At 39.3% G+C, this 26,177-nt stretch overlaps 1 protein-coding gene across 5 annotated transcripts; it reads right to left on the reverse strand.

The window, feature by feature from the left end:
• Positions 1–71: 71 nt before the first annotated feature.
• LOC111331858 (cell adhesion molecule DSCAML1) lies at positions 72–25,052 on the reverse strand. 5 transcript variants are annotated; one of them, XM_022937068.2, is made up of 20 exons: positions 24,550–25,052; positions 15,448–15,759; positions 14,784–15,080; positions 13,706–13,996; positions 13,236–13,511; positions 12,487–12,798; positions 11,481–11,753; positions 10,590–10,874; positions 9,730–10,029; positions 9,203–9,499; positions 8,109–8,402; positions 7,717–7,787; positions 7,003–7,237; positions 6,270–6,584; positions 5,452–5,751; positions 4,989–5,261; positions 4,154–4,438; positions 3,058–3,252; positions 2,519–2,597; positions 72–2,350 (listed from the first exon to the last, which is right to left on the reverse strand). In XM_022937068.2, exons 1-20 carry the CDS (start codon positions 24,620–24,622, stop codon positions 1,204–1,206), a joined length of 5,910 nt encoding a protein of 1,969 aa, XP_022792803.2. In that variant the 5' UTR covers positions 24,623–25,052; the 3' UTR covers positions 72–1,203. The 5 variants fall into 5 exon arrangements, with proteins under 5 accessions (XP_022792803.2, XP_088583002.1, XP_022792794.2 ...); XM_088726876.1 differs by having other exon boundaries at positions 2,525–2,597; positions 9,203–9,502; positions 24,550–24,952; XM_022937059.2 differs by having other exon boundaries at positions 9,203–9,502; positions 24,550–24,951.
• Positions 25,053–26,177: the final 1,125 nt, after the last annotated feature.

Here is a 26,177-nt window from a genome sequence, read left to right on the forward strand (position 1 = left end):
ACGAATCAGACACTGTGCATTTGCTTTAAAAGAAAAGAAAGAAAAAAAAGAGACATAAAAGGGGCAAAAAATGATAGAAAAGTCTTTATTTTTCCTAGCGTGAATTTTTAAAGCACAGAGCGAGAACAATTACACAACTGCAACTTGTGTTTTATTTTCTTAATTGGTTTCCACAGTGGTAGTACTCGTGTAAAATAATTCAAAACAGATATAGTTTAAGTGGTATAAAACAATCAACAATCATCCCTCAAAATACTGGAAATCGTGCCTCCGAAGACCTAATTTTCAAAATTGTCCGGGAGAGGGATGCCCTTTCTCTCTCTTAATGCGTCTGTTCTCATTATAAAGTCCGCTTTCTCTTCATTTTATTTCTTTTCTTTGTGTTCTTTTTTCAATACTTGTTCCACGATACACGAGTAAACCTCGCTGACTATAGACCCGCCAAAAATTGCGAAAAGGAAAGACGATCCCAATGTCTCCATTCTATCATTTAATTTCATTCTCACTTGGTTTTAAAATTCCATCAAGGGTTCGGTCCAAGAGTCTAATCATAACCAAGTTGCTTTATATATTCTTTACATAACTTGTCTAACTTTCTTAGACATACATATAATTTTCTTAGCTTCCTCTACTGTCCAACTTACATATTTACAATACCACTGTGAATGTTCATTACTTAATTATATTGGATTTCTGTACATTGTTATTTTGAATATTTTACTCAATTTGAAATCCATGGTTTAATTTCTCTTTTCTATGAAACTCATCTCAGGTTCGATTTTGTTGTCTAAGTCTGTTGACGTTCTGATAAGGAAATTTGAATAAGAGAAAAATGGCGATCAAAGAATAGTTAGGAGACAGCAGATGAGAACTTATCAGTTGTGATTTCCAGCGTGTTCTTTGAAAGAAGCATTTCTCCATCAGATGAATTTTTTTATCTTTCTAAATTTTTTTTCTCGATATCACCCTCAATCGAAGTCCCAACTATTTTACACTACTGGACTGTGTGTCGACGATGTTCATATTTTTTATCAGCCAAACAAAAGAAAATGTTTTTCCCTGTATGGAAGTTTTGATCCAAAATCTGGAGTATGTACCTTAAACAGATCGTTTAATCTGAATGCTGCAGTTCATTCAAACTCTCGACGCCATTTTGATATAAAAAAAACTGATCAAAATCTGACGACGGCTTCCATGCGAACGTCAAACCATCGAACTATTAGGCTGAGCAGCCGTATTTCGTTCAGCGCCGCGTCGCCGTGGATCGAGGACATAAATGTAATTCTCATTTCCGCGTGATTTTGATCTCGGGTGAAACGGAGGAGCGTGAACTGGAGTAGGTGCATAACAACCGTCCCCTAGAGGCCTGGGGCTGGCTGTAAACTTGCATATTCCGTCTTGATCGCTACTGTTCGTTGTATTTGAAGATATCGATGTAGTTTCCAAAGTTGGTATCCCATAATACTGATCTAGGTTATGTCTTTTTCCAAACTCAAGCGCGGATATAAGTTCGTCACGTGACGAGCTGTACTCCGAAGAAGCCGAATCATAAGCGCGAGGGTCACGCGATCCTAAGCTTCTGTCATAGCCTCTGTGGTAGGGGCTGAGTTCTTTTGATGACCCAGACTCCCGCCGCTGGGGTGTTGGCATCGGTCGCAATACCGGCGTCACTTGACTAGAGCCACGTTTAGAATTAACGCTTGTTCGGCGAAGTTCATTCCGTGATGGGCCTAAGCCCGAGTCACGTGATCGCGGTCCCCCGGACGCCGGGCTTTGAGAATAAACCGGATGAACCAGTTCCTGGCTTTGCCCGCGGCTTTTACTTTTACTTAATCTACTCGCCCCTGCTGAGTGTCGCAGGTCAATATTAGACTCCATTGTCCGTGATATGCTGGTTGTATCGAGTTCAGACCCCCCGTCAGCATGTCCGCGGAATCCTAAGACCCCGATGCCTGGAGTTCCGTTCAGCGATCTCTGCGTGGTGTAGAAAGTGGGATACACGCTATGATCGCTTGCATCGGCAAAACGTCGCGCGCGAGCGGCTGAATCAGTGTCATGGAGAATAGGTCGGTGATAAACTGGATTATTAAAGTTTCCCTCTGAAGAAGTGTCACTGAAGCTTCCTTCATATGGTGGAGCCTGACCTGTTGTCCCCGGGTGATACGGAGGGGGAGGGGGTGGGTAATCCTCCTCCAGTATAGTCTCTTGAGCAAAATGATTGCGGAGCATGCTAGTTGGGAGACTGATCTCAGAGCCGTGCGTGGACCGTGTTGGGTCTAAGGAAGAAGAGGAATCTGCCATGTTACCATTAGTCGCAGGACTGCCTTCTGACTGGTCAGGGTTACTTCGCCTGAAAAAGAATGATACAGAGGGGTTTAAATTATTTGAAGGAACTTAAACTTGTTTTCTGCCCTATGGCGCTCGCTATTTGCGGTATTATCTATTCGTGCAAGTTCACAGCTTCAAAGAAATATGTAGTGAATAAAAACAAGAGTTAGGTTAACGGAGTTGTACTTACCTCGAGCTCTGATCGTAATCCTCCTGGTCGACCGGAAGTTGCTCGCGAAATATTTTCCCTTTCCAGTATTTCCTCCAGTCTAGGAGATTAAAATGAAATATCAACTTTTCAGTGAAATGATAAGAAACTAATAAAAAGAGAACCAAGACCATGTAACTAATACTATTTTTTCCAGTGATAAAATCCACTTCAAGGTTTTGCCAAGCCTAAATGGAGCCCCTCGCGTTGAAAGGTCACGGTAATCTTTAACTCAGTTTAGACAGTTTATGTATGAATGACATCGTTCCTAAAATCCTAGTAAAGGAGGAACGAAATTGATACAAGGGGATCTAGACTTAGAGAAATATGTGACATTCTCGTTCCAGAGCCCTCGTTAGTCTTATGGAAGGGGTGGCAGTGGCTCCTGTGTCAATCAAAACTTTACACGATTGGCAGGGAAGACAAATAAAAAAAATCCGTTAGGAGCCTTCGAACCTTGCTGCTGACCAAAAGAAAAGCAGCTCTTAAGAATGAATTCAAGAATCTGTCTGCACCATTACCGTGAAATTTGTCGAGATCAATGCGTCCTCCTCTAAAGGCGACCAGCAATAAACACACAATGACGACAACAATGAGTGCTGCGACACCGATCAAAACTCCAAAGAACGCGCGATTGCGATAAAACGGAGTTCTTTTGGGGGCTGCTGCTTCAACGTCTCCCACTTTCTCCAAAGTGACAATAGGTGTGTTTCTATCTATTTAATGAAAATCCCAATAACTATTACAGTTACCTAAGTCTGGCTGACATCACCTGACCTATAGGCGAATTCATGCTGACGTCATTGTTTACATTTTTGCTCATTTGCATACGGCTTTGCGTAAAGAAGGAAGCATGTTAGATACAAATTGACTTCAGGCAGCTAAAGAGCTAGAAAACCTTAGTACATGGTGAAATTTTTAGCTCTTTGGGTGTAATATTCAAGGAGAAATAGTCCATCAAAAACTGCAAAATTTCTGGGTGACAAAAGCGCTAATGAGCTCACACATTCTATGTAAAATTTTGAGTTTTTAAACCCGTGTTGCACAAAAAGTATTCAATGCATCGGGCTCGTATTCATTGGCCGAGTTAATCGTACTTTGACCTTTCGATATTCAGAACTGATTTATTTTTAGCTCCATCAGAAACTGAATTGCTTATGCTAATGAGGCAAATATTGTAAACAAGGATTCCCCTATACTCACTCTTTACCCCAGGGATATCACCTCTGGGAATTTTTGAGCTTAAGTCTTAAATCTAAGGTTACGATTTGATCAGATCAATTCTCTTTTTTTTAGCGCTTTTCGAGTGAGTGTCGTAAGTACAAAACCAAAGACATTACAGCAGCCAATCAGAGCTAAAAATTATGAGGAGCAGATGAGATATTGAGGAATTACATGCAATTAACTTAAGGCGCAGGCGCGGGAGAACGAGAATTATCATGAATTATAGCTACGGTAGAGGGTTTGGTTGAAAGGATGGCGCATTTAATTAACAAACCCAGCCACAGAGCGCTGCGAAGCGAAACAAGCGCAATCCTACTTTACTTTCGACAACCAATTTAAAGTTGCTCTATCACAAAGCATTTCAATCTCCCTATCCGACTTGACGTAACTTACCACCAAATACAACTTTACGCACTGCACTTGGAGTCCCTCTTCCTACTGCATTTAGCGCAGAGATCCTGAAGTAGTACACTTTGTTGAAATCCACTTTGTACAACAGGTAGTAGTTGATGTTACTTAGGATGTACTGGACTTCCCACTTTTCGCCCTTTACTTTATATTCAAGAATGAACATAGTTACGAGGCTGTTTCCGTCACCCCATTCGCGCCAGGTGATATTTAGAGCGGTACCATTAGTGAGAATTTTGAATTCTATCACTTTCGGTGGTAATGGCGTCGCTGGCGAGACGAATAATAAAAGCATACGGTTAAAGCAACTCGTTACGGCCATTTGTATTAGTCGCGAAATTGCTGAAAAGCACTCAAGATAATGCTCAGCAAATCAAACTTCATAAGTCTATTTGTTCAAGAAAGAGGCCGAGGGAGGAATGTAATACTTTCACAATAAAATGACAATCCAAGTTGAAAACAGGAACCAGTATCCCTCAGATCAACTTAGTCAAACTTAGTAAATAACTGTGAAAAAATTGAAAGAGGACAAGGCCCATAAAACGCAATTCAGTACTAGTAGGGAAACATGGCGAGACTACGAGTACGAGTTAACTACTGAGAGATGGGAGAGAAAAATATTTTTCAAGACATTACCAGCATGAATTCATTTCACATTTCTAGGAAAATGTGAGAGTCAACAATCACTTTTGCTTATCCGTATTCTTTCTGGACATGTCTATCATTACTCAACTGAACTTTTGTTCCAGGGAGTTCTCCTCTCTCTAAGAAAATTAAAAAAGAGAAAGCCTGGAAACAAAGTCGAATGTCATACCCTTACTTTTTACTTTGAGTTTCCTGATAACTGTTTTCCGTCCCAGTTTGTTACTTGCCGTGCATTCATACTGCCCGGCGTCAGCTTCTCTGACGCTAATGATCTTTAAGGAGCCGTTTGTCAGCTGACGGTATTTCGTAACGTCTGTCAGCTCACGACCACTGCTGTACCACATCACCGAAGGCTTAGGGTAACCATAAGCTTCGCATTCTAAGATGGCGGATGTTGATCTTGTTGCAAGGGTCACCGGTAAATCGTCGTTAAAGATGTTGGCTGGAACTGTAAATAGGAATTTTTCTCATAAAAAGGATGTCTTTGTATTCAAATCAATCGGAGACGAAAGTACAGTCTTTTTATTCATGCTTTGCGTTTTCCAGTCAATCGAATGTTGAGGAAAAATTTTTGTTTTATCAGATTGTGTTTTCCGCTCAACAAGGGTGACAAAAGCTCTGAGGAAATGCACACTTACTTGATTCTTGCGTCGTTTGCCTGACTACCGTAGAATTGCCTCCAACTCCGATGGCAGTGCTTGCTTTCACCCAGAAACTATACTCGGTATCAGACTCTAACTTAGGGAGATATTTTGACGTCATATTCCCACTTAACACATATTCAGTGGGGTCAGTGAGAAGCGAGTCTGCGATACTCTTTCTGTAATAGAGTAGATACTCTCTTATAATGCCATTTGGTTCTAACGGAGGATCCCAGAATACACGGATTGTCTGCTTGGAAACTGGGATGGCCTGGACATTACTTGGAGGTCCTGGGACTGTAAGAAATCACAGTGGCTTCAATTAGATGTCGAGCAAAGTTTGATCAAATTGGATTATGAAACAAGGTGGTAAAATAAATTTACAAGTCACGAGTTTATACTGTAAAGGTTCGACAACCAAGACAGAGTTGCCTTTCAATCAGTTTAAGTTTGTGATCAAGCTTAGTTAACTCATGTTAGCATTGCTCTGCTTCTCCAGTTAAGGTTTTAATAAATGCACAAGATGTCGGTATTTGACTTCTTTTATCTTAAAGGTAATTTACGTGCGAGTCTGTATTCCAGACCTATTAGTTTGTTCGTATTGACGCTTGAAGTGACCATTGCATATAATCACTCAGATTTGGTACCACTCCCCTGTCGTTTTCTGTTTCATCGTGTAATTACACCTTTCTAATTTTTTTGTCTGTAAGATACTTCCTCTGTAATAAAAACTGCCCTTTTGAGTATTACCTTAGACTTGGTTCCAAATAGCCGAACAAATATAAAAAAGGAAATAATTCTTTCATCAAACTTACTGTCCTCTAGTGTGGTTGCAGCTCGTGGACGGCTCTTGACACCAGTCCCTACGCGAGTAAATGCCGCCACTCTGATCTTGTACGTAGTAAACTTGCGCAGTCCTGTTAAAGTGGCGTTCCACTGTCCATTAAATCCATTGGATCTGGTCACAGTTCTGTTGAACACTTGATTTGGGCTCTTGGTGCTGTAGTAGTACACTCGGTGACCACGTAACTGCCCGTTTATAGTGTTCTTGGGTGGCTCTTTCCACTTAACCTCCATGCTTTGCGAGCTGAGAACTTTGATCATGACTGACTGAGGAGGCTCAATGGGGACTAGTAACAATAAAGTCAAGAAAAAATTGCTTGCGTCATCACGTACGTAATCTATTTTAAAAAGGGAGAGCTCGAGTTCTTTTGAAGTGCTAGTGCACGTGTCAGTTACGCACACGTGTAACGCCGGAAAGACAGAGATCGTCAGCCATCTGCAGCCTCTCTTGATGAAGTCTATAGAAGCAAAATTTTACAATTTTTTCCAGATCTTCTTACAAATAGCGGCTATCTATTTATCCTTAGTGGATAAGAGGCATTGTGTAGAGTAACTTGTCTCATCCTTGAATTGAACACTGATTTAATCCTGTTACAGAAACCGGTTCTCTGATGACGTTCCCCACATTCAACCATCAACTAACTTGTTAATTCAAACATCACACAAAAGTGATTATTCAAACATGCAAACAGTCAAAACGCTTACCATCCTCATCTGTTTGAACTTCTTTCGTCGCTCTTCCTCTCGGACTCACTCCCGCTCGGGTAAACGCCTGAATCTCTATGATGTATTTCTTATAAGGATGAAGATTACTGATGACGTAATTTCTCCTTTCCCCACCCCTCACTGTTAAGTTTTTACTTCGATAGTACTTATTGTTTTCTCTGTACAGAACAAAGTAACCTCGGAGCACACCATTTCGGCTGGAAACAGGAGGGGCCTGTGAAGGTAAAAGGAAAACAAGAATTTCATAATATCCGCTTTTACAACATTCGTGGCTCATTTATAAAGAAGAGGGGGTCTGTTTACCCTGATTGCCTTAAAATATAAATCGAATAGAATGATAAAGTAGTATGGTTTGTCCAACGACGAAGTAATTTTTAAATAAATCGAATAGAATGATAAAGTAGTATGGTTTGTCCAACGACGGAGTCATTTTTAAATAAATCGAAACTTGTCACTGCATACTACAAAGTCAAAGGGGGCCAAAAATTTACTTGGTTTCCGATGAAATTGCAGAGTTCTTTCCGAGAAGAAAAAACACATTTCCACATCCGTTTAAATCTAATCAAATGAAGTTGTGCTGTTTGATTCCTAAACCGAGGTAAAATACCTCGAGGCGTAACCCCCTCTCCCCCCTCCCCCCCTCCCCCCTCCCCCTCCCCCCTCTCCCCCTTCCCTTACAAGGTACTAGCTCACCTCCCATACAACGTAAATCTCTTTGGACGAAACAGCAGTGACGTTGATCAGTTTTGGTGCCTGTGATGGAGCTGTGGAAGAGTTGCTTATCAGTCGACGAAACGTTTACTTGTTTTATTCGCTTACCTTACTATACGTATGTGCGATGTAAAAAGAAAAGAAAGTTCTTAAAGGCTGCAAGAGAATAGTTACTGAAAACCAACAGGGAACATAAATTTTACTGAAATTCAGCAAAACTTACCACCGACCTTTTGTTTGTTTAGAGAAAAAGGGTCTGGGGAAGAGGTTGATAGGCATGCTATACTTACAGATGCATTTAAAATAGTGTATCTTCAACAAAAATCACTCAACCGAAAAAAATAGCAAATTAGAATTAACAAAATAAGACTAACCCGCTTCAAGTGTCTTGCGAGTTGTATAATGGCTCGCCTCACTTTTTCCTAGCTTATTTTCGGCGTATACCCGAAGTTCATACTCAGAAGCAGGCCGCAGTCCGTCAACTTGAAGACCAGTGGAATGTTTTGCGACTCTCCTTTCACCCTCTTGCCAGTCTCTCGTGCTCAGTTTAAACTCCACAATGTACCGAATGATCGGTGCGTTCCCATCAAAGCTTGGGCTCCAAGTCAGGTATATGGATGTTGCTTCCGTTTCCTTGACGACTGGTGTTGAGGGAGTAGATGGTTTCTCTGTTGAGAAAAACATCATACAAAGATGATTCATCGCAAAGAAACAAATAAATTATTAACTCAGTAAGAAAAGATAATGAAACATTTTACGGACATGAAACAAAGAAATCTCTGTCTGTATGTCTGTATGGATGTGAGCCCCAACGAGTTCCGATTTCATAGTTGACTCGTACACCAACTAAGCGAAGTCATTGAGAGTTAGGCCATCTCTAAGTTCATGTGTGAAAGGCGTCCTGCATATTGCTGGGTACGGCACAAAGCGACGTCCTACGCCAGAGTTCAAAATTTACCATCTTCTTTACTTTATTTCGTTAATTAACCACGCAGGCAATTTCCGAGACTCCCCGAGCCGTTGTAACAAAATGAGGGTTGGTACAAAGTCTTCGAGATTGAATATAATTTAAAAAAAAAAAAAGTCTTTTTATAGGATTACACAATTACTGGTGAACCAGTAGTTTCCATTGTGGTCCTTGCAAACAAATGGTCTAAGTTGAACATAACATCATTAAGAACCCCAACCGGTCGGAGGCAAACCAGTTGGCTATTTACAAGCGTGGCCAAGGATCTGAACTCGGGGCTACCGTGAAACAGATCCAGTGGTCAGGGTGGGACTCGAACCCGGGAGCGGCGGATTACAAGTCCGACACTCTAACCACTCGGCCACACTGCCTCCTTAGAGTGAAAATAAAACTCTTTTTTGTAATAGAGGTTTAGTACTTCACCTCGTCATGGTGGAAAACATCATCTTTCCAAGCGAAAAGTTTAACTAACTTCAGAAAAAAGTTTGGACAATTTCTTACGTTGAGCAGTGATTTGAAACGTCTTAGTGTCACTTCCAAATCTGTTTGTGACCCTGCATGAGTACTGTTTGGTGTCCTGTAGCACCAGCTTCTGGACATGAAGCGTACTGTTAACTCTGTAATACTCTTTTGCCTCGGAGATTTTTATTGTAACTCTGGAGTTATTAGTCATTTGCCTGCTTCCATTAAACCAAGTTAATTGAATCGGCAAGTTCCCCACTGTCACACAAGTTATCGTGACGTCATCGAAGACCTTAGCCACCGTGTCTGCGGGCGCAGTTCCAATAGTGGCTGGCACTGCTGGACAAGATAAACAAACACAACTAGGCAATAGGTCCGCAATGTGTACTTAGGAAAAGGAACGGAACGCGGTATGGTGCGGAAACAGTGAAAGCTGTAATATTTTGAGCAATTTCGCTCCAGAGAAGACAAAGCGTTTGACTTCTACTACAAAAAGTCAAAAACTATATAGTCTTAAATGGTATTTTTAATGACAAATTCTATTCTCACTATCAAGGTTTCCATACCATGAACTATAAGTCGCACTTGACTACTCGGCCTTCCATCAAAAACTGCATTGTACGCCGCACAGGAATACTTTCCGTCGTCTTCTTCCCTCACGTCCCTTATAACCAAAGTTCCATTCAACGTTTTCCGAAAACGAGGGTTGTCCATCTGGACGGGGACGAATTTGCCGCTAACTGACTCATATTTGTACCAATCAATACGCGGAGGAGGTGTCCCGGATGTCACGCATGTCAAGTAGGTCGTGAATGTTTTGAGGATTTGCTGAGTAATTGGATTTTGTTGAGGGATGGATGGTGGCACTAAAGGAAATGGAGAAATATGAGAAAAAGATTAAAAACAGAGCAAGTACAATCTACAAATGACAAATTAATTTGAAGTGCCAAAGAGGAAGCTTGCAAAATCTGAACCACCTCTTATTTCACATAAGCAAAATCAAGTCATCCGCTAAATTTAAGTCCATAGTCGACCCATTCATCAGGCCTTAACCAACCAGGAGAGAGTTCAGAATACTAACTGACTCGTCAGTATCAGTCATTTTTCAATGTAGGCTCAGCCATCAAGCATTGCTTTTAGAAGATGGGACAAACTGAACTCTATTCCTGGCGTTCCTCATAAAACATAGCCTTCAGTACAGACGTCTAAATTAAGACGAGTTTAGTACTTTTTAGTGAAAGTTTTGGCTGCCAACTTGAATTTTAACTCAGAGAAAATTTTAACAGGCGCGAGACAAAACATTTAGTGGGAGAACACGGTGGCCAAGGAAACGACCGCTTACTCGCCTCTCTACAACTTCTCCGTCAATTTTTGTATGTGTTTTTCAGCTGGTAGAATATATCTAAGTACGCGAATGCAAACGTACCATATACAACCATTTGTTTAGACGCGCTAGCTGTCCCAGCTATGTTACTAGCCACGCACGTATACTCGCCCGAGTCCGCCGCAGTCAGACGTTTTAATACCAACATGCTCATGCGCTCGTTTATCAGATGAATTGCAACAGCATCGTCCACGGAAACAATGTCCTTTCCGTCTTTCTGCCAGCGAAAATTTAATGACCCGTCATGCGTGTTCGATGAACAAGCTAGAGTACCACTTTTTCCTTCCAACCACTTGTCTTGGGACACTACTTTTGGATTCGGAAGTTCTAGGAAAGATAAGTGAAAATCTGCGATTAGTGTCTAGATAGCTGCAGTTACATGTACACCTCGATTCATACAACTGCTTCCCTTCCCATTGTGAAACAACATTGGGTTGAGTTTAACCATGGTTATTTCCCTGTCCACAATTTGGTCAAATTAAAATTACCAAATTTGAATTTGAACCAATAATCAATAGATTAACGAGGAGGCGGCGTGACCGAGTGGTTAGGGTGCTAGAGTTGTAATCCGGCGTCCTGGGTTCGAGTCCTCCACCCTGCCACTCACTGGATTTGTTCTGTTGCCCCGAGTTTAATTCCTCGGCTGCGCTCTGTAAATAGCTTACTGGTCTAGTCTGCCTCCTGCCAGTAGGGATTTTCAATTGTAGAGCGCTTATTATTATTACATAAATCTACTTTCATTTCTCCGTAAACTGAATGTTTGGCACAATTAGTTTCGAAAAAGTATACATTTCCGGTTCCCTCCATCAAATAAGAACCCACACCTGACGTTACAGCCCCTCCCTTACCATGCTCGATTTATTTGATACAACTTAAAATTCAACTAAACAAAAACCTCTTTAAACCACAACTTACGGCAAATTCATCACTCACCATAAACAGTGACATCCACAAAACCCTCGTCTCTGATATTATTTCTATTGACCGCTGTGCACTTGTACCGACCTGCGTCTCCTTTTTGAACCTTAGAGATGTGAAATGTATTGTCATCTGATACGGACTGCAAATGGTCAAATGGAATGCGAATGCCGTCTTTAGACCACGTGACTGTAGGGACTGGGTAACCTTTCGCTATACACGGCAGCTGAAGGGATTGGCCGACAGTTGCGTTAACAACGGGTGGTAATGAAGTGATGTTTGTTGTACCTTAGAAAAAAGTCAGTCTTTCAAACCACATGAACAAATATTCAAAGAACATTCTCGGTCATTGCTTTGAAAACAATATGAACTCTGTAAATAACGCTATCCAAATCAGTTCAGTTTTAAGTTCCCCATGAAAACTGAACGAAAACTTTCAACAAACGTTTTGACGAGTTAGCGCTGATACGCGGATAACTTTACACAATAAATAAACCGCTTCCCGGTTAGCTCAATGGATAGATCGCTGGACTGTTGTGCGAGAGATCGAGGGTTCGAGCCCCGGCCGGACCAACACTCGGGGTCTTAAAATAATTGAGAAGAATTTGCTACCCTTCTATAACATCAAGAAATGGTTAGATATTCTAGTCTTCTCGGATAGGGACGAATAAATGGAGGTCCCGTCTCCTGCAGGGTTGGGATAGGAGACGTTAATTTCCCACACACGAGATTACTGTGTTATTGATGTCCTCCCCTGGGGTGGGATGGGTGGGATATTGGGCGCACTTAATTTGGAGTCTCGCTCTATTGTGCGACCCTCACCTCACTCTGGTGAAAGTGATTAAATAAATAAAGAAGGTAAAGTGCCGAGTTAAAAGGCAATCAATATTTAAGTTTCTCCTTGTCATTTCTGAATATTTTCCTTCACACTTAATGAGAACCTGTCAAATTACACCTGCGAACTTGCTGAATTCGAAAGTAGACTATTCAGTATGTTAGTAGGCCAGATCCCGGCACTTACCGTCAATAAAGACCCCGATAACTTGTGCTGTACAGTTGCCGATATTGCAAGCCTCACATTTGTATTCACCAGTCCTTCTCACGTCCATTCTGTCCGCCCTCAGAGTGCTCTTTGTGCCCTCATCTCCATTATTTCCCCCAGTCTCTAGTTCTCGCGTCATAGAATATACGTCTCCTTCGTGTAACTTCACATTATCTAGGTACCACGTGACTTCTGGCCTGGATTGACTGAAGGCCTTGCACCATATACTGAGGCTTTCTCCACGATTTAGAACTACTCGGTCAGCGCTCGTTCTGATTGATGGATTGCGTTCTGATAAAGAGTAAGTGAAATGTCAATAAGTTAAACAGTACGATAACATACAGCAACGGTGAAAAATCGTGAATCTCCTATGGAGTTCTACCTTAAACGGGAGCACGAATAATATATAGTACTTTACTTATGTGTGGTATATTTGCATTAATTTTTTTTGTCAGATCAATTGAGTAATTTATTACATTATTAAACCTTACAGCCTATACCTAACGTCCAAACTGAAGGTAATTAATTAGATCACACGTTCGGAAAAAGCCCAGTTCGTTCGTTCTCCTTTTCGTTTCTTCGTTTGTCGTTTTTTCGTGTCGTTCGTTGGTTCATTCGTTCGTTGAATGATTTTCCGAGTTCCACCTTAGCTGTCTACAGGAAACCTTTGTGAAACGGAATGTACTGATTTAGAAAAGAACCAATTAACACTAGATCATCTCACTAACCCCCAGTAATGAGCACAGCATTGCTCTGTGCTAATTCTAGACCATTGTCCGCGATACACTGGTACACACCAACATCTTTGCTGTATATCACAGCGAACACGAGTTTTTTTGGCTCAACTGTTATCCGTTCATCGCCGGGAAATACTTTGCCATTCTGCAGCCAAGTGATGTTAGGTTTTGGTTGTCCAGTGACATCACACTCCATTTTGGTTCCCGTATTTGAAGATAACACTGGCGCCACCTTTCTTTGAGGGCGAACAAGGTATTCGAGGGGAACTGAAAAATGAAGCAAAATGCAAGTCTCCTGGTAAAACTCTGATTTCCTTGTAAGGTTTTCTTTTTACAAAGGAAAAAGCAATATTAAAAACTAGAAAATGAGCTAATTTGCACTGAATAAACAGTCTTCACCGTTGCAAAATTTCTACTAAAGTGGTGCTTTAAAAGACCTGTATCTCTTATTTTATACTCACCCAGCACAGTAAGATACATATACAACGTATCCGTGCCTTTGGAATTTTTTACAGTGCACTCGTACAATCCTTGGTCTTGAAACTGCGTGGACTCAATTTTCAGGCTTCCACCCGCAAATCTAGAAAAGCGGTGTCCCATCTGAATAACGACCCCGTCCTTCCTCCAGCTGTAGTCCTCTATCGTAGGTATAGGAAATCCTTCGGCTACGCACTGTAACTTACTTGTATCTCCCTCTGGTACCGTAATGTTGAAGGGTTCGGTTAGTATTCTGGGAGGGGTTTCTTGTTGATCTGTGAAGGGGAAAGAGCAAAATATTTAACAAATGGTAAACACCACAGCGTACACTAGTGAGTTATGGATGCACGCGGGGGGTTGCTAAGCACGAAAGAAGCGTAAGAGTCGCTCGAGGCGATAGCCGAGAGCGACTCTAGCTTCTTGAGTGCTTAGCAAACCTCCCAAGTGCATCCATAACTCAATAGTGTACGCTGTGGTGTTTACCATTTGTTTTATAACATAACATTGATACATTGTAGCTAAAGAGTTCCCTTTTATTTAACAAATCTTACGCGACCAGAAAAAACAAGCGCGCGTGGAAAAATAGTCTTTGCATTTGCTCACGTCAGCAGCGTACACCCATGGGCAAATGGGGGACGCTAAATTGACCAATCAGAGCGCGCGCTTTACTTTGGTTATGTTATAAAACTACATCGGCTAATATTTCAGTTGAGTGGTGAACGTAATCTGGGTTCTAAATTACTTTGTTTTGTTATTAGTCAGCAAGATTCGTAACAACTTTTCAACCAATCAGATTCAACCACTCAGATTTTTCTGCCCTTTAGGAAGGCTGCTCGTTTTTTGCTTCTGATTGGCTGTTGGAGGTACTTCGTTTTGGTTTCGGGACACTGCAAAGTTCTCTAACAATTCTATCTATGGTGAGTAAAGTGTTCTTCAAACAGTTCAATGATTAAAATGTGCCAAGATAAATAAAGATTAACATTTTGACAGGTGAAAGGCCAAAAAGTTCCAGTTTCAATAAGGTGACTACAATACATCCGGTCTAAGCCATCTTATGCTTACCTTTTAAAAATGTTTTAGCTGGGTTACTATAATACTTTTCTCCTGTCAGAACGTTCACTGCTGTATAGTAATAAGTCGTGTCCTTTGCTTCCTTTTCGTCCACGTTGGTAATGACCAAATCCCCGGATGGCATCAAAGAATATTTGCCTCCCAGCGTGATGACGTCAAGTTTAATATGCCATGATAGAACACGTACATAATCACGTACGTGCTCTGGAATCACGCTTTTTATAACGGCTGTATTTCCACGAATAACGAAGTTGTCTTGTGCATACACCTTGAATGGTTGCGTTATAACTACGGGGGAAAATTTGAGTGAATACATTGAATATTGGGAACCATAACTCCAGTGGTATTTGCACAAACCTAACTCAATAAAGCTAGAGCCTTTACAGGCTACAAGAGCGTTGCTATGCAGCCCAAGTATAGTGGTTACCCGGCTGGTTGTTAGTTCCTGCTTGGTCCACGATAACTCTTTGTTGGCATAGAATGACAAGAACGATACACTAATCCCCATCTCCTCCGTGCCTTAAGTACAAATATGACTTCAGCTAAGCTATGGTGTTCAGTAGCCTTGTTGCTATATAATGAGTTTAGCGCCTGACCTATCGTCAGTTTTTGTTTGGTCCAAGAATAGCCCCACCTTTCCCTCTCATCCACTTACCTGCCCGTAGCTTAGCTGCGCGGCTGATTAACGTTCCAACACTGTTTGTTGCATTACACTGATAGTCAGTGTTGTGTACTGATGTTGTAAATTTGTCTTCGGTAAAGGCGGGAAAGTACAAGGATCCATTCGGCAAGATGTGTCGTACTCCACTGATGTTCTTGTTGATTGGGTAACCTGTGCGAGCGATTTGCCAGGTGATCGTAGCCTTCGGCCTGTCTTCCACTTTACAATTCAGTATTGCTGAACGAGTGTGTGCAAATTCTGTATCCGCTGGCTCTTCCAAGAAACGCAACGCCCAAGGAATGTCGTCTAAATTTTAGAAATGTAATTATTAAAGTATCAATTTTAGCCATGCCTGTAACAAGCGGAACTCCGATTGCTTATGCCACACATCAAGATATACAGCTTTGAGCATACATGTTCGCCCAACCATTTTTCACGGATTAATATTTTTCTGGGTATGGGACTCCGCTAGCCTTTGTCGCAAGCTGAAGCTCCGCTATCAGATTAAAATTGCGGTGAATGACTAGTTAAAGATGTTGGAGACGGTGGTTTTCATCGTGAAATGTATGTTCTTTAAGGGAAACGAACTGAAATTCAGTAATGTTCGAAATAAAAAAATACGATGGTTTTCGACATAAATCTTTTAAATACAAGCTTTCAGGTTGAAAAAATGTGAATGAGAGTCAAATTTCAGTTGTCAACTTGTCATATTTGTTTAGCTGAGTGGTCAAATCCCTTTTAAACAAGATTTGTCCTTAATTATTAAACAATTTTCCTGTCTGTGTTTAACTTCACGCCGAGAAAGTTTCTACCCAAAGTTTTCCCTAAACTTATTCTCATAATCGCCTTTGGTAAAGAAACTCTCCACGGCATTTTACCACACTGCACCTGAAAGGGATGTAGTAAGGTAGATACTCTCCACCCCCTCCAGTTCACACCGGGGACAACCCAGCTAGCAGGTGGGTAGATAGAAAAAAGTAGGGCATCCTTTCCAAAATGTGAAAAAAAAAAAAGTCTTTTTATTGGATTACACAATTACTGGTGAACCAGTAGTTTCCATTGTGGTCCTTGCAAGCAAATGAAACAAATGGTCTAAATTGAACATAACATCACGCAATCCATAGAAAACGCCAGGGAATCGAAATTATTATGAAATCGTTAGGACGTGCAGCCAATAGGGTTCCTTTTTCCTTATTTTTCATGCGCTTTTCAGCGCTTTGAAATGTGAGTGGCTGCCTGTGTCAGTTCTTTGTACGTGGTGAATTTCACAATCTTCAACTGACTTGTTACATAACAAAGCATAATATTATAGTTCCTTCAAATTATTTAGTAAAGGAAGCACATGTCTTTTCTTTTCTGTGTATTATTTCGAAAACGCTTTCTCTACGTTATAAAGCGTTCTGAGGTAATATTAATTCAAGAACAGAACAGTGCTAGCTAAGACAAATGAGGTTTGCAAATTGTTAGCTCTTCGTTCGCGTACAAAATTAAGCAAAATTAATTTAGACTGAATCGTAATAACATTATCAACATAGTAAACGAGTAGTACAGCTGCAAAAAAAAAAAAAAATGCTTTAATTTCGCAGCCAATCAAACTAGGTCTTTTAAATAAAGTTTTGACTGGTAAAGAACAGTCGATAACAAACTGAAGGTCAACATTTATTTTCGTGTTTTTAAAGTGTACGTGAGTAGGATTTTAATTAGCTTTCCTTTGATCCAGCAGGACGTGGGCTTTGAATTCAATTATTATTGGTCTTAAAGAATCATAACAACTGAAATTAACAAAGTTTATCACCAAAAAAAGCAAGGGAAATCGACCATAAAGACCTGAAATGCACAAAATTCTGAAATAAATCGAAAGCACTTGGCTATTTTATATTTCGCTACATAGCATACTCGCAAAGTGCTCTTTTTGAAATTTTGATATTAACATGTCTTTCCTAAATGTGTGGTACTTTGAAACATTAGCTTTCGTCAACTTACACCCAGAGCACTTAGTTAGTTTCCCCTGGGCAGAATGTGACAAAAAAAGTTACATTAGATAAGTAGAGAATAATGTCCTTGAAAGCAATCTTTTTTTTTTTTTCTTGAAAGCAATCGGCACACAGTAGTAGCGAATCAAAAGCCTACTGACGAGTCCGATTGATGTGAACAGTCGGTAACTACAAGCTTTAAGAGTAACTGATAAATTCAAGTCACGATTCAAGACAATTTAACGCGATAAATACAACTCTTAAGAGTCGTTTACATTTTCTCAAGAAAAAAATCAATTGTAAGTTTTGTTTGGGGTCTCTGTGAAACCCAGAAGGGCGGGTGCAAGAAATAATGTTGGCCGCCATATTGATTAGGGAATACTATACTACTTACTATGGCTGAAGATAAATGTTTTTTTTTTTTTTCTTTAATGGCATGAGGTTGGTCATATCGTGTAAAAACATTTCATCAAGACAAAAAGAGTACGGTTGCAGATATGATAAGGTTTCTGTAAAGTTCATAAGTGATTGCAATTAAAATGTATGTCTATTCAGTTGATGCCTTGCAACATTTGATATGATATGAGGAGGACCGTACGTGACCAGGACATTGCTGGGTGGAAAGTTTTACATAAATTCCGGTTAATGCTCAAAATAAAACCATGTCCCTTATATCAGAAAAATTTTCCCAATAAATAACATCAATTTTTCAACGCTTTTGCAATTTTTGCAACACGGGAGCATTGTCATTTTTTTAACGAAATATTACAGCTTATAACGTTTTTCATTTCGTGTCCCTTGCTGGCAGTGGGGTGCCCTGATTCACTCCAATCAGGACAGACTCAAGAAAAATGCAGCTTTATGTGTTTCATCTGAATATTTTTAAACATTTTCGCGGGAGGAACTGACGTTATCTTTTTTTTCACTCGGTTTAGAAATAGATGTCGAAAGAGCTCACAATTGACCAGAACAACTTTTAATGACGGGGAGTTTTGGCTGATGCAATTCTCAACGCAAAACCTGATGCAATACCTCAAGCGGATTTCACCGGCTTCCGTATAACAGCATCCAACTTAAAGCTGAATTTTCGTTTCATAATTATCTACTCGATTAAAACTCGAAGATTTACAGCGGATAACTTGTATGTCAAAGATGTAAGTAAAGTAGAGAATTCTTTTAAACACCAGGTCCGGTAGTGAGACCAAAGATTTTTCAACCTATAATATTTTCAAAGTTTTCACGGCAACATCCCACAATGCTACGCTTTCTTGAATTTGAAAAAAAAAAAAAAAGCCACTAAACGAATGAGCCAAGAATTATCTTCGGTCTGATCTCACATTTAGTCCATGAATCATCTCAAAAACCTCTCTATTTGGAGCTTTATTTTTATTCATGGTTTAACATAGCACACTAATGTCTGATATATTCAAATTTTTCCTTAATCCGGCTCTCTATGATAAACTGTACCTGGAATTCAATTTTATACAAACGCAGCATTGGAGTGAAATAACCAGATAATGTTTTTGAAGCGACTTAAATAATCTTATCCGCCAGTTCTGAGTCTTACTTCATGGTTCGATATTCCCGGGCTAAATAGTGCGATTTAATCCGTTTCGAACCTTCCCAACTTTCAAAAGGAATATTTTAAGTTTTTTCCTTACAGACACGTAACTTGTTTTCAGTTTTGTTTCACCTCTTGGTAATGCTCACTTGTAGTTTGCCGGCCGAGGCTGAAGAAAGAAATCATCGTAAAGTAACGATAACATTTGTTGGAACTTATTGATTAGATGTTGCACGAAAAACACAGGTGTTGCATTCTTCGGCCTAATTCTTCGTACTGTTCTCGAGGCTTTCTCTGCGATATTTGCGCGCAAAAGGAGAAAAATAAAGAGAAGCCAGAGAGAAATTCTAAGTTGGCATTCAGTTTTGTTTTGATATTGATGTTTATTTCCTCTCAGATTGTCGAAACCAGTTAGTCACCGACAATAACACTTCTCACTACCATCCTCACACGGTAAATTACAACATTTACTTTAATGGCGTGTTCTGTGAACGATCTTTTTTCTTTTCCCCAAAATGTTCCCAGACATTTGTTTAGCTTGAGTGTTTCAATTTGGTAAACTATCACACTTATATCTTCTATGTCCAAATTGCTTGAAGTTACCTCAGCTGTAAAAGTGCTCCAGTGCTGCCTAAATTGATTTTCTTTTAGGTAAAAGCAGACATTGCCCGCATGTGATAATTGTCATAGTTTTGGGTAAATGATTTCAGCATGTTGCTCAAGTTTGAGCAAGACCTGAACATGGATTTTAAGCAGAAACCACAACCTAGCTTAACCTTTTCGAGATATGATATTATAACTATAAGTTTTCAAGGAATAAAGGGAGAAACTTAATTTTTATATCATGAAACTAAACCTCTGTTTAATCTCTCCAAACCTCCTTATTGCAAGTAATATACAATATTTCTGACACAAGCATTGATGTTGACTGCAATTTGATGCGTCAGCACTTTCGTTTTGAATACGATTGAACTGGCAGAGAACCAAGACAAGATTTCTTCCTTGTACTATTAATATACCAATATTAATAGACTCTAAAGCTTGTGTCTAGATCTTTGAAAACCTTCAGTGAGACTTGGAGCTTCAAACAGACGATGCTTAAAGTTCAAACCTCGTTGTCGTGAGGAGAAAACTAAGAAATTTAAAAGCAAGGAGATACGAATCGGCTGCAGGGGCTGCAATTAACCGAGATGAGTTCAGTGTTTACGGAAAAGTCACGGAACGGACGAGATGTTAAAGAGACGGTCCAATTAAAAATATTTGTTTCGAACTTGAAGCAAGGAATATTCTGCTTTCGTATGTCGGAGTTGTAAAGCAGTTGTATTATTGAAAAGACGAGGCATAGATAGATTTTCCTTTTTCATCGATAATCACGGTACTTTTAAAAAAAAATGACATCTCACTTGGTGGATCGCTACAGCTCAAACAGGCACAAATGTTACCGAGTAACTTCTGCTCAATATAAAATATCTAGAGTAAGAACTTTCACCATATGCTGGCTGTATACTTAAAAAATCCAGACACACAACAAACTATTAACATAATGTACATTGAGTGCATAATCAGTAAGACTTGAGATTGATCATCTTTCAAATTTACGTTTCGCCTTGAAATCGTACATACGAATACATGTGTATTGGAATAGGCAAGACTAAGATAAGACTTCCAATACCATGGAAGCACAACCACAAAGATATAATCGCTGGTGATATTGTCATCTTCTATCACTTGTGTTCTGAAAATATATTTTACTTTGGTGTGTTGGGGACTGGAAGCGATAGAAATATAACCTACCGACTGAAAATCAAAGTTACATGAAAACGTAACCCCACAAGCAAACATGTATACATCCTTGAAAACGCTTTTTTTATATGGCGTATGTTTTGAATGCTTTCAAAATCGAAACAAAATATATTTTTAACTATATTCGAAAGTAGTCCTTACAATGTTCGAGGGTTTTGGTGAAAAAAGTAGACTGTTTGTGTCGTTAAAAGACTTGCATACTTTGGTTCATACGAAAGGTATTTTCTGGTCAATGTGATTTGTTTTTTTTATTTTCTTTGTTAAAGGACCATGTAAGATACCAGGAACAAAGCATACTTAAAATAACTCGATTAAAAACACTTAGGAAGTTCTAAAGTCTTTCAATGAAAGCTTAAATGTTAACTTGCAAAGTTGGAACTTTCTTTGTGACCGAGCGACTGTCGAGTAACGCTGGAATGAGCAACTTTCTTGAAACTCGTCATAGTTCGCGAAGAATTTTGCGTCCTTCGCCAAGATATGGAACCGAAATTTAAATCGAAGACCAGCCTCAAAGAGATGTGATGACAAATCACTTGCATAACATGTTTTATTCAAAATAATTATCCGCAAGATGGTCAGTTTTGATTTTTGGCACAAAGTGTGATTAGCTGCTGATCTAGATCTAAAAAACGGACAAATTAATGACACTAAGGAAAACATCTGCTGTAAAAATAATACATGGACCAACCACCAGGGTTTGCTGCCTTACTTGCCATCATTGTTCCTTGCGGTCTCTTATGAGATGGAAAGGTTTTCAGCGTGAGCTTTTCTCCTACAGCCACGATGAATACAAGCTACACTACTTTAAATAACGATTCTGAAAATTTTACAGAATCGTACTCTTGTTCCGTCTTCTTTCGTTGACCAAAACACTGATATATCCAAATGGTAGTAAACTAAAACCTTCCTCTGTTTCATTACTGGAATACTCACAACAGCTGTTTCACTCCCTCGCGCTAAATTTGTTGTAATAATCTATTAAAATTGAATGCAGCGAAATTTTTGTTTTGTTTGCAATCTTGCTATCAGTTATACATGCAGGATCGAGTCGAAAAAACTCCTACAACCGCTAGGAGAAAACCCACATAGTAGTCAAACTATTTTATATAAATTTTGATTCTGACGGTAATTTTTGTCGTAAAAATACTCCTTAGACTTCTAATGTGAAGGTTTTCACCCACTACCGAACAGAAAGTTCGTAAGAAAGCTGATTCTGTCAAACTTTCAGACATCTCATTGATGCGACTCTGTGAAATACGCCACGAGGCACAAAGACCAATCGATTTTCGAAGCCCAAGACCTGTAAAAGAATTCTTAGTCGTAAAAAATTAATAGAAATGATTTCATTTGAAATCAACTCTGCAAAAATTAGATTAAAACTCAAGCAGATGGTAATGTTTATCGTAGACAGATTAAATAATTTCTGTCGGACTTCAAACAAGATTAAACGACATTTGGCAAAAAATTCCTTGATTGAAGATAAAATATATTCATGTCTGTTTTTACCGAACGTTTAAAGATCCTCATCGTACGTATTTTTTGTAACCAGCTTGTTAAGGTTCATGTTATGAATAATGAGTGAAATGCATGATCAAACGCTGATAAAAATGAGCCATTTCGAAACGAGTTTTTAATCCTTCAATACACATCTCTTTTATTGAAAAGAAGGGAATGTATGTCGATCCGTTAATTGTATACCAACTGAGGGTTTCAACGTCCAATCTGTGTGTATTTTTAAAACCATATATTTTTGCTTTTAGACTAACATGTGACCGACGATCAATACTGCACATGGAAGTTTGTTTTTGCCCGGAACGATGATGGCGAAAGAGATAGTCCTTACACAAAGCCTAAACAATGTTCTCGAAAACCCACACAGTTAGATTTTTCGCTAAAATTATGCAATTACTGTCTTCACATGGAAAAAATTGAAAATTCAGCGGAGTTATTTCACGAGAAATGACTGGAGCCGGATTAATGAATGTTTCAGTACGCGAGTTCAATTAACCTTCCCCTTCACAATAAAGTGAAAATATGACAACCTTGGCCCTTCATTTGAATGAAAGCTTTTTAGGGATTTCGACATGTTTGGATTGGGTATCGATCTTGAATAAATAACTAAAATTGCTTGCATTTATTCGCGTAAAAAAGGCCTTTACTATCACCTGCAGAACACTACTAAGCTAACATTACGGCTTCCTGGAATATGGGTAACTCGACACAAAAGGCGAATTTAATTCTTTTTTTGTTTCTCTTCGAGCAATTCTCTTTAGATTACTAAAAAGAAACCACACGGCAGTTGCGCTATTCGTTCGTATATTCCTGCTGTTTCTCTCTAATTGAAGATAACTTTTATCCGTCCATTATTCCATCCATCGCGAAGGTAAACAGATAAAATGCAAAAGCACTGCTAATCGGTGAAAATCTTCCCTCCCAAAGCAACTACAAAAACTTGGCGCATTTTTACTGACACAGCTGCGATGCCATACCCCAGAAACTCATCCTTGACTAGATGGGATAAATTAAGAAACACCTTAAATAAGTTGAGGGGCATTGAATCTTTACCCATATTTGCACCTCAGTGGATTTAAATGCTCGCATTATTTACATGTCAAAAACATTTAAAGAAAAAAACAGCTTCGAAAATGTGCTATATTTTTACGGCACTGTTCTGCTCTTTTTCCTCAAGAATTCACATCGAAAATTACAAATTATTTTGTCCTTCGCCGGTAAATTTTCAGTCTTGAAATTCGAACCAAAAATTTTTTTCAAGAATCATACGATTCCATGACAACGGTATTTTCAGGAAATAATTTTTAGTATTTTCCCGAAGCGTCACATTTTTAAATAGATGTATACATGCCGTCTAATGGCCTGAAATACAAGTTCTTGTTTACGATTCCTCTCGTAATAGCTCCCGAAGACATTTTTCTCCCGTTTCTTCAACGAAAAATATTGCTAAAAATATTGTCTGGGGGTATTTCGTGAACCAGGCGCTGAACGTGCCCAATAAGTTTGTCCTCCAGTCCTTCATAATTGATTCTTTGATATACACGCAATAAGTGCAAAGCGAGAAAATAGAGACAAATAAAATTTCTACTCGTGAATGAAGTTGCTTTACAATTTGAAGGTAGCGATAAGAACAGAGAAAAAAAACAAAGATTATTTGTGGTTTTGTGAGTAAGAACACGAAATAAAAGTGGGGAATATATTGGCCTCGAGATTTAAGGGGCGGCTTTGAAGACACAGAACAATCCCATAGTTGACAGTTCCTACAAAATTCATTAATATTGTGTTGTTTTCATTCAAAAGTGGCTGTGATGTTTTTTTGTTTCAGTTTCGAGTAAAGCGCTTACTAGTCGAATTTTTGCCAAATTTATCATTTTAATGCAATGTTTGAAAACATGCAAAAAGAGTGTTTCAATTTGATGTACATCAAAACAAAATAAAGATTCTACAGTTAGTCATTCAGCGGCAGAAAATGACAGAGGTTTCCGCAAGGAATCGAAAATCTTTGTTCGCTAGCAATGTTTTTAACTACCACATGAAACGACAGCTATTTTTATCGGCTTTCATACGAGCAATGGGTTTCTGTTGTTAGAGCTGAAATAAAATAAGATTATTGTACAAAGTTGCTTCAGGGCATTCACGCACGAGTAAAATCGTAATGACATATTCTCGTGTCATTCTACAAACACTGTGGTAGACAGAGCATTTCCTCGGGTTGAAAAAAAAAATTTTTTAATTTCTTCGACCTACCTGCTTTCGCAAGCTCCCCTCTCTGTCTGATACTCCACAAGAGAGCAACAAAAATCACTATGCCAGTCAACATATTTCTGAATTTTTCAAATCTTGCCGCGCGTAACCTGGCCAAAGATTGTAAATTGAATTGTAGAATTCCTCCGTTTTACATTGAAAGCCATTTCAAGTTTCCTTGTTGGCACTTTGCAGGACTGAATCACGGTCGGCAAAACCGCACCTCACGGCAGTTCGCCTTTTACAGTTGAAAGCATCTTGCGGTGGCCACTTCTGAATTTGAAGATATGATCGGCGAGGTTGCGTTTATACAGGTGAACTGAGTCGGCAAGCACGTGGGTAGCCCGCAAGAAGATTCCTGTCGGGTACGTTAGCACTCGTCACTGCTAGTGACAATAATTTGTCAGATATACACGTGAGTCATTCAGAGGAACAATAACACGGCCGGCTGTAGTCGCTTTCTCGTGGTATCATTGGCTGATGAATGATAGCTTTCTGCCTCAGCCAATCGCTGTTCAAAAGGATGAAAGCACGCAAAAAATTCAGTGCAGGGAAATTAAAATATCAACAAAGGAACTTTGTGGTCTTTTTCAGCGTTTCCGTAGAGAGACTGATTTGCTATTTCAAGGAAAAGGTTCTTTTTTCGACGATTCGTCGTCGTTGCTTTTCATTTTCATATATATTTGCCGCCTTTTTCTGCGCTCATAGATAAATCAATAACCTTTTCAACAATACTGTTGGAAATTTCGGTAATTCATACAACAGGTACCGTGTAAGGAACAGACAATGAGGTAAGATTGGGAAAAAAGACATGATATTATGCCTGGAGATGCCCAATTGAAAATTATCAAGAACAGCATGCACTTTTGTTTGACCATTTTTTTAGTATTGATTACCAAACGAAACAAAGCTCACTTAAATAAGCCTTTTAGATCCTGTTTTATGAAAACTGGATTACAAAGCAAAACAACTCGTTTGCCATTGAAGAAATTTGACTCGAAACGAGGCGTCACTAATTGAAGAGTTTCAGTTTCTGGATAAATATTCATTATCGGAAGCGTGGAGAAATTGCTTGCAGATAGCTTCGAAAATTCCCTATCGAAAGTGAAATATCCGTTTACTCAGTCGCGTTATAGCAAAGCTTATACTATCGGGCCAAAATTGAAATGAGAAAAAAATTTATCAAAGACTCACTGAAGCTCTTATCGAAGATTCTGTTTCTCCGAAACTTCCATTGACACAGATTTCACTGTAATGTTTCTTTTTCCATAAAAATATGCGAATTCAGATTAAAAAAAAAAAAACTGCATTCTTTATGCTTGAAGTCATCTCTATTACCGCAGATTAACATTCGACTTTTCAATTCAAACGCCGACAATATAGAATGATAAATATACATAATGGATTGAAACTTGTCTTCGGGCAAACTTTCACAATATGAGCTTACATATATCATTTACACACAATCAGGCAAGCATAAAATTCTTCTGCGAAAGTTCATTTTATTTCCTGTGACTTTTTTCATGTACAGAATGTCTCTGCAGCAGTAACCAATTTGCTATCAGCTGCCACTATTTGAAAGTTCACTTTTCTCATAACAAATTCATCAATGTCGTTTATAGCCAGATGTT

The sequence above is a fragment of the Stylophora pistillata genome, chromosome 7, assembly GCF_964205215.1.
Source record: "Stylophora pistillata chromosome 7, jaStyPist1.2, whole genome shotgun sequence".
Lineage (NCBI taxonomy): Eukaryota > Metazoa > Cnidaria > Anthozoa > Scleractinia > Pocilloporidae > Stylophora > Stylophora pistillata.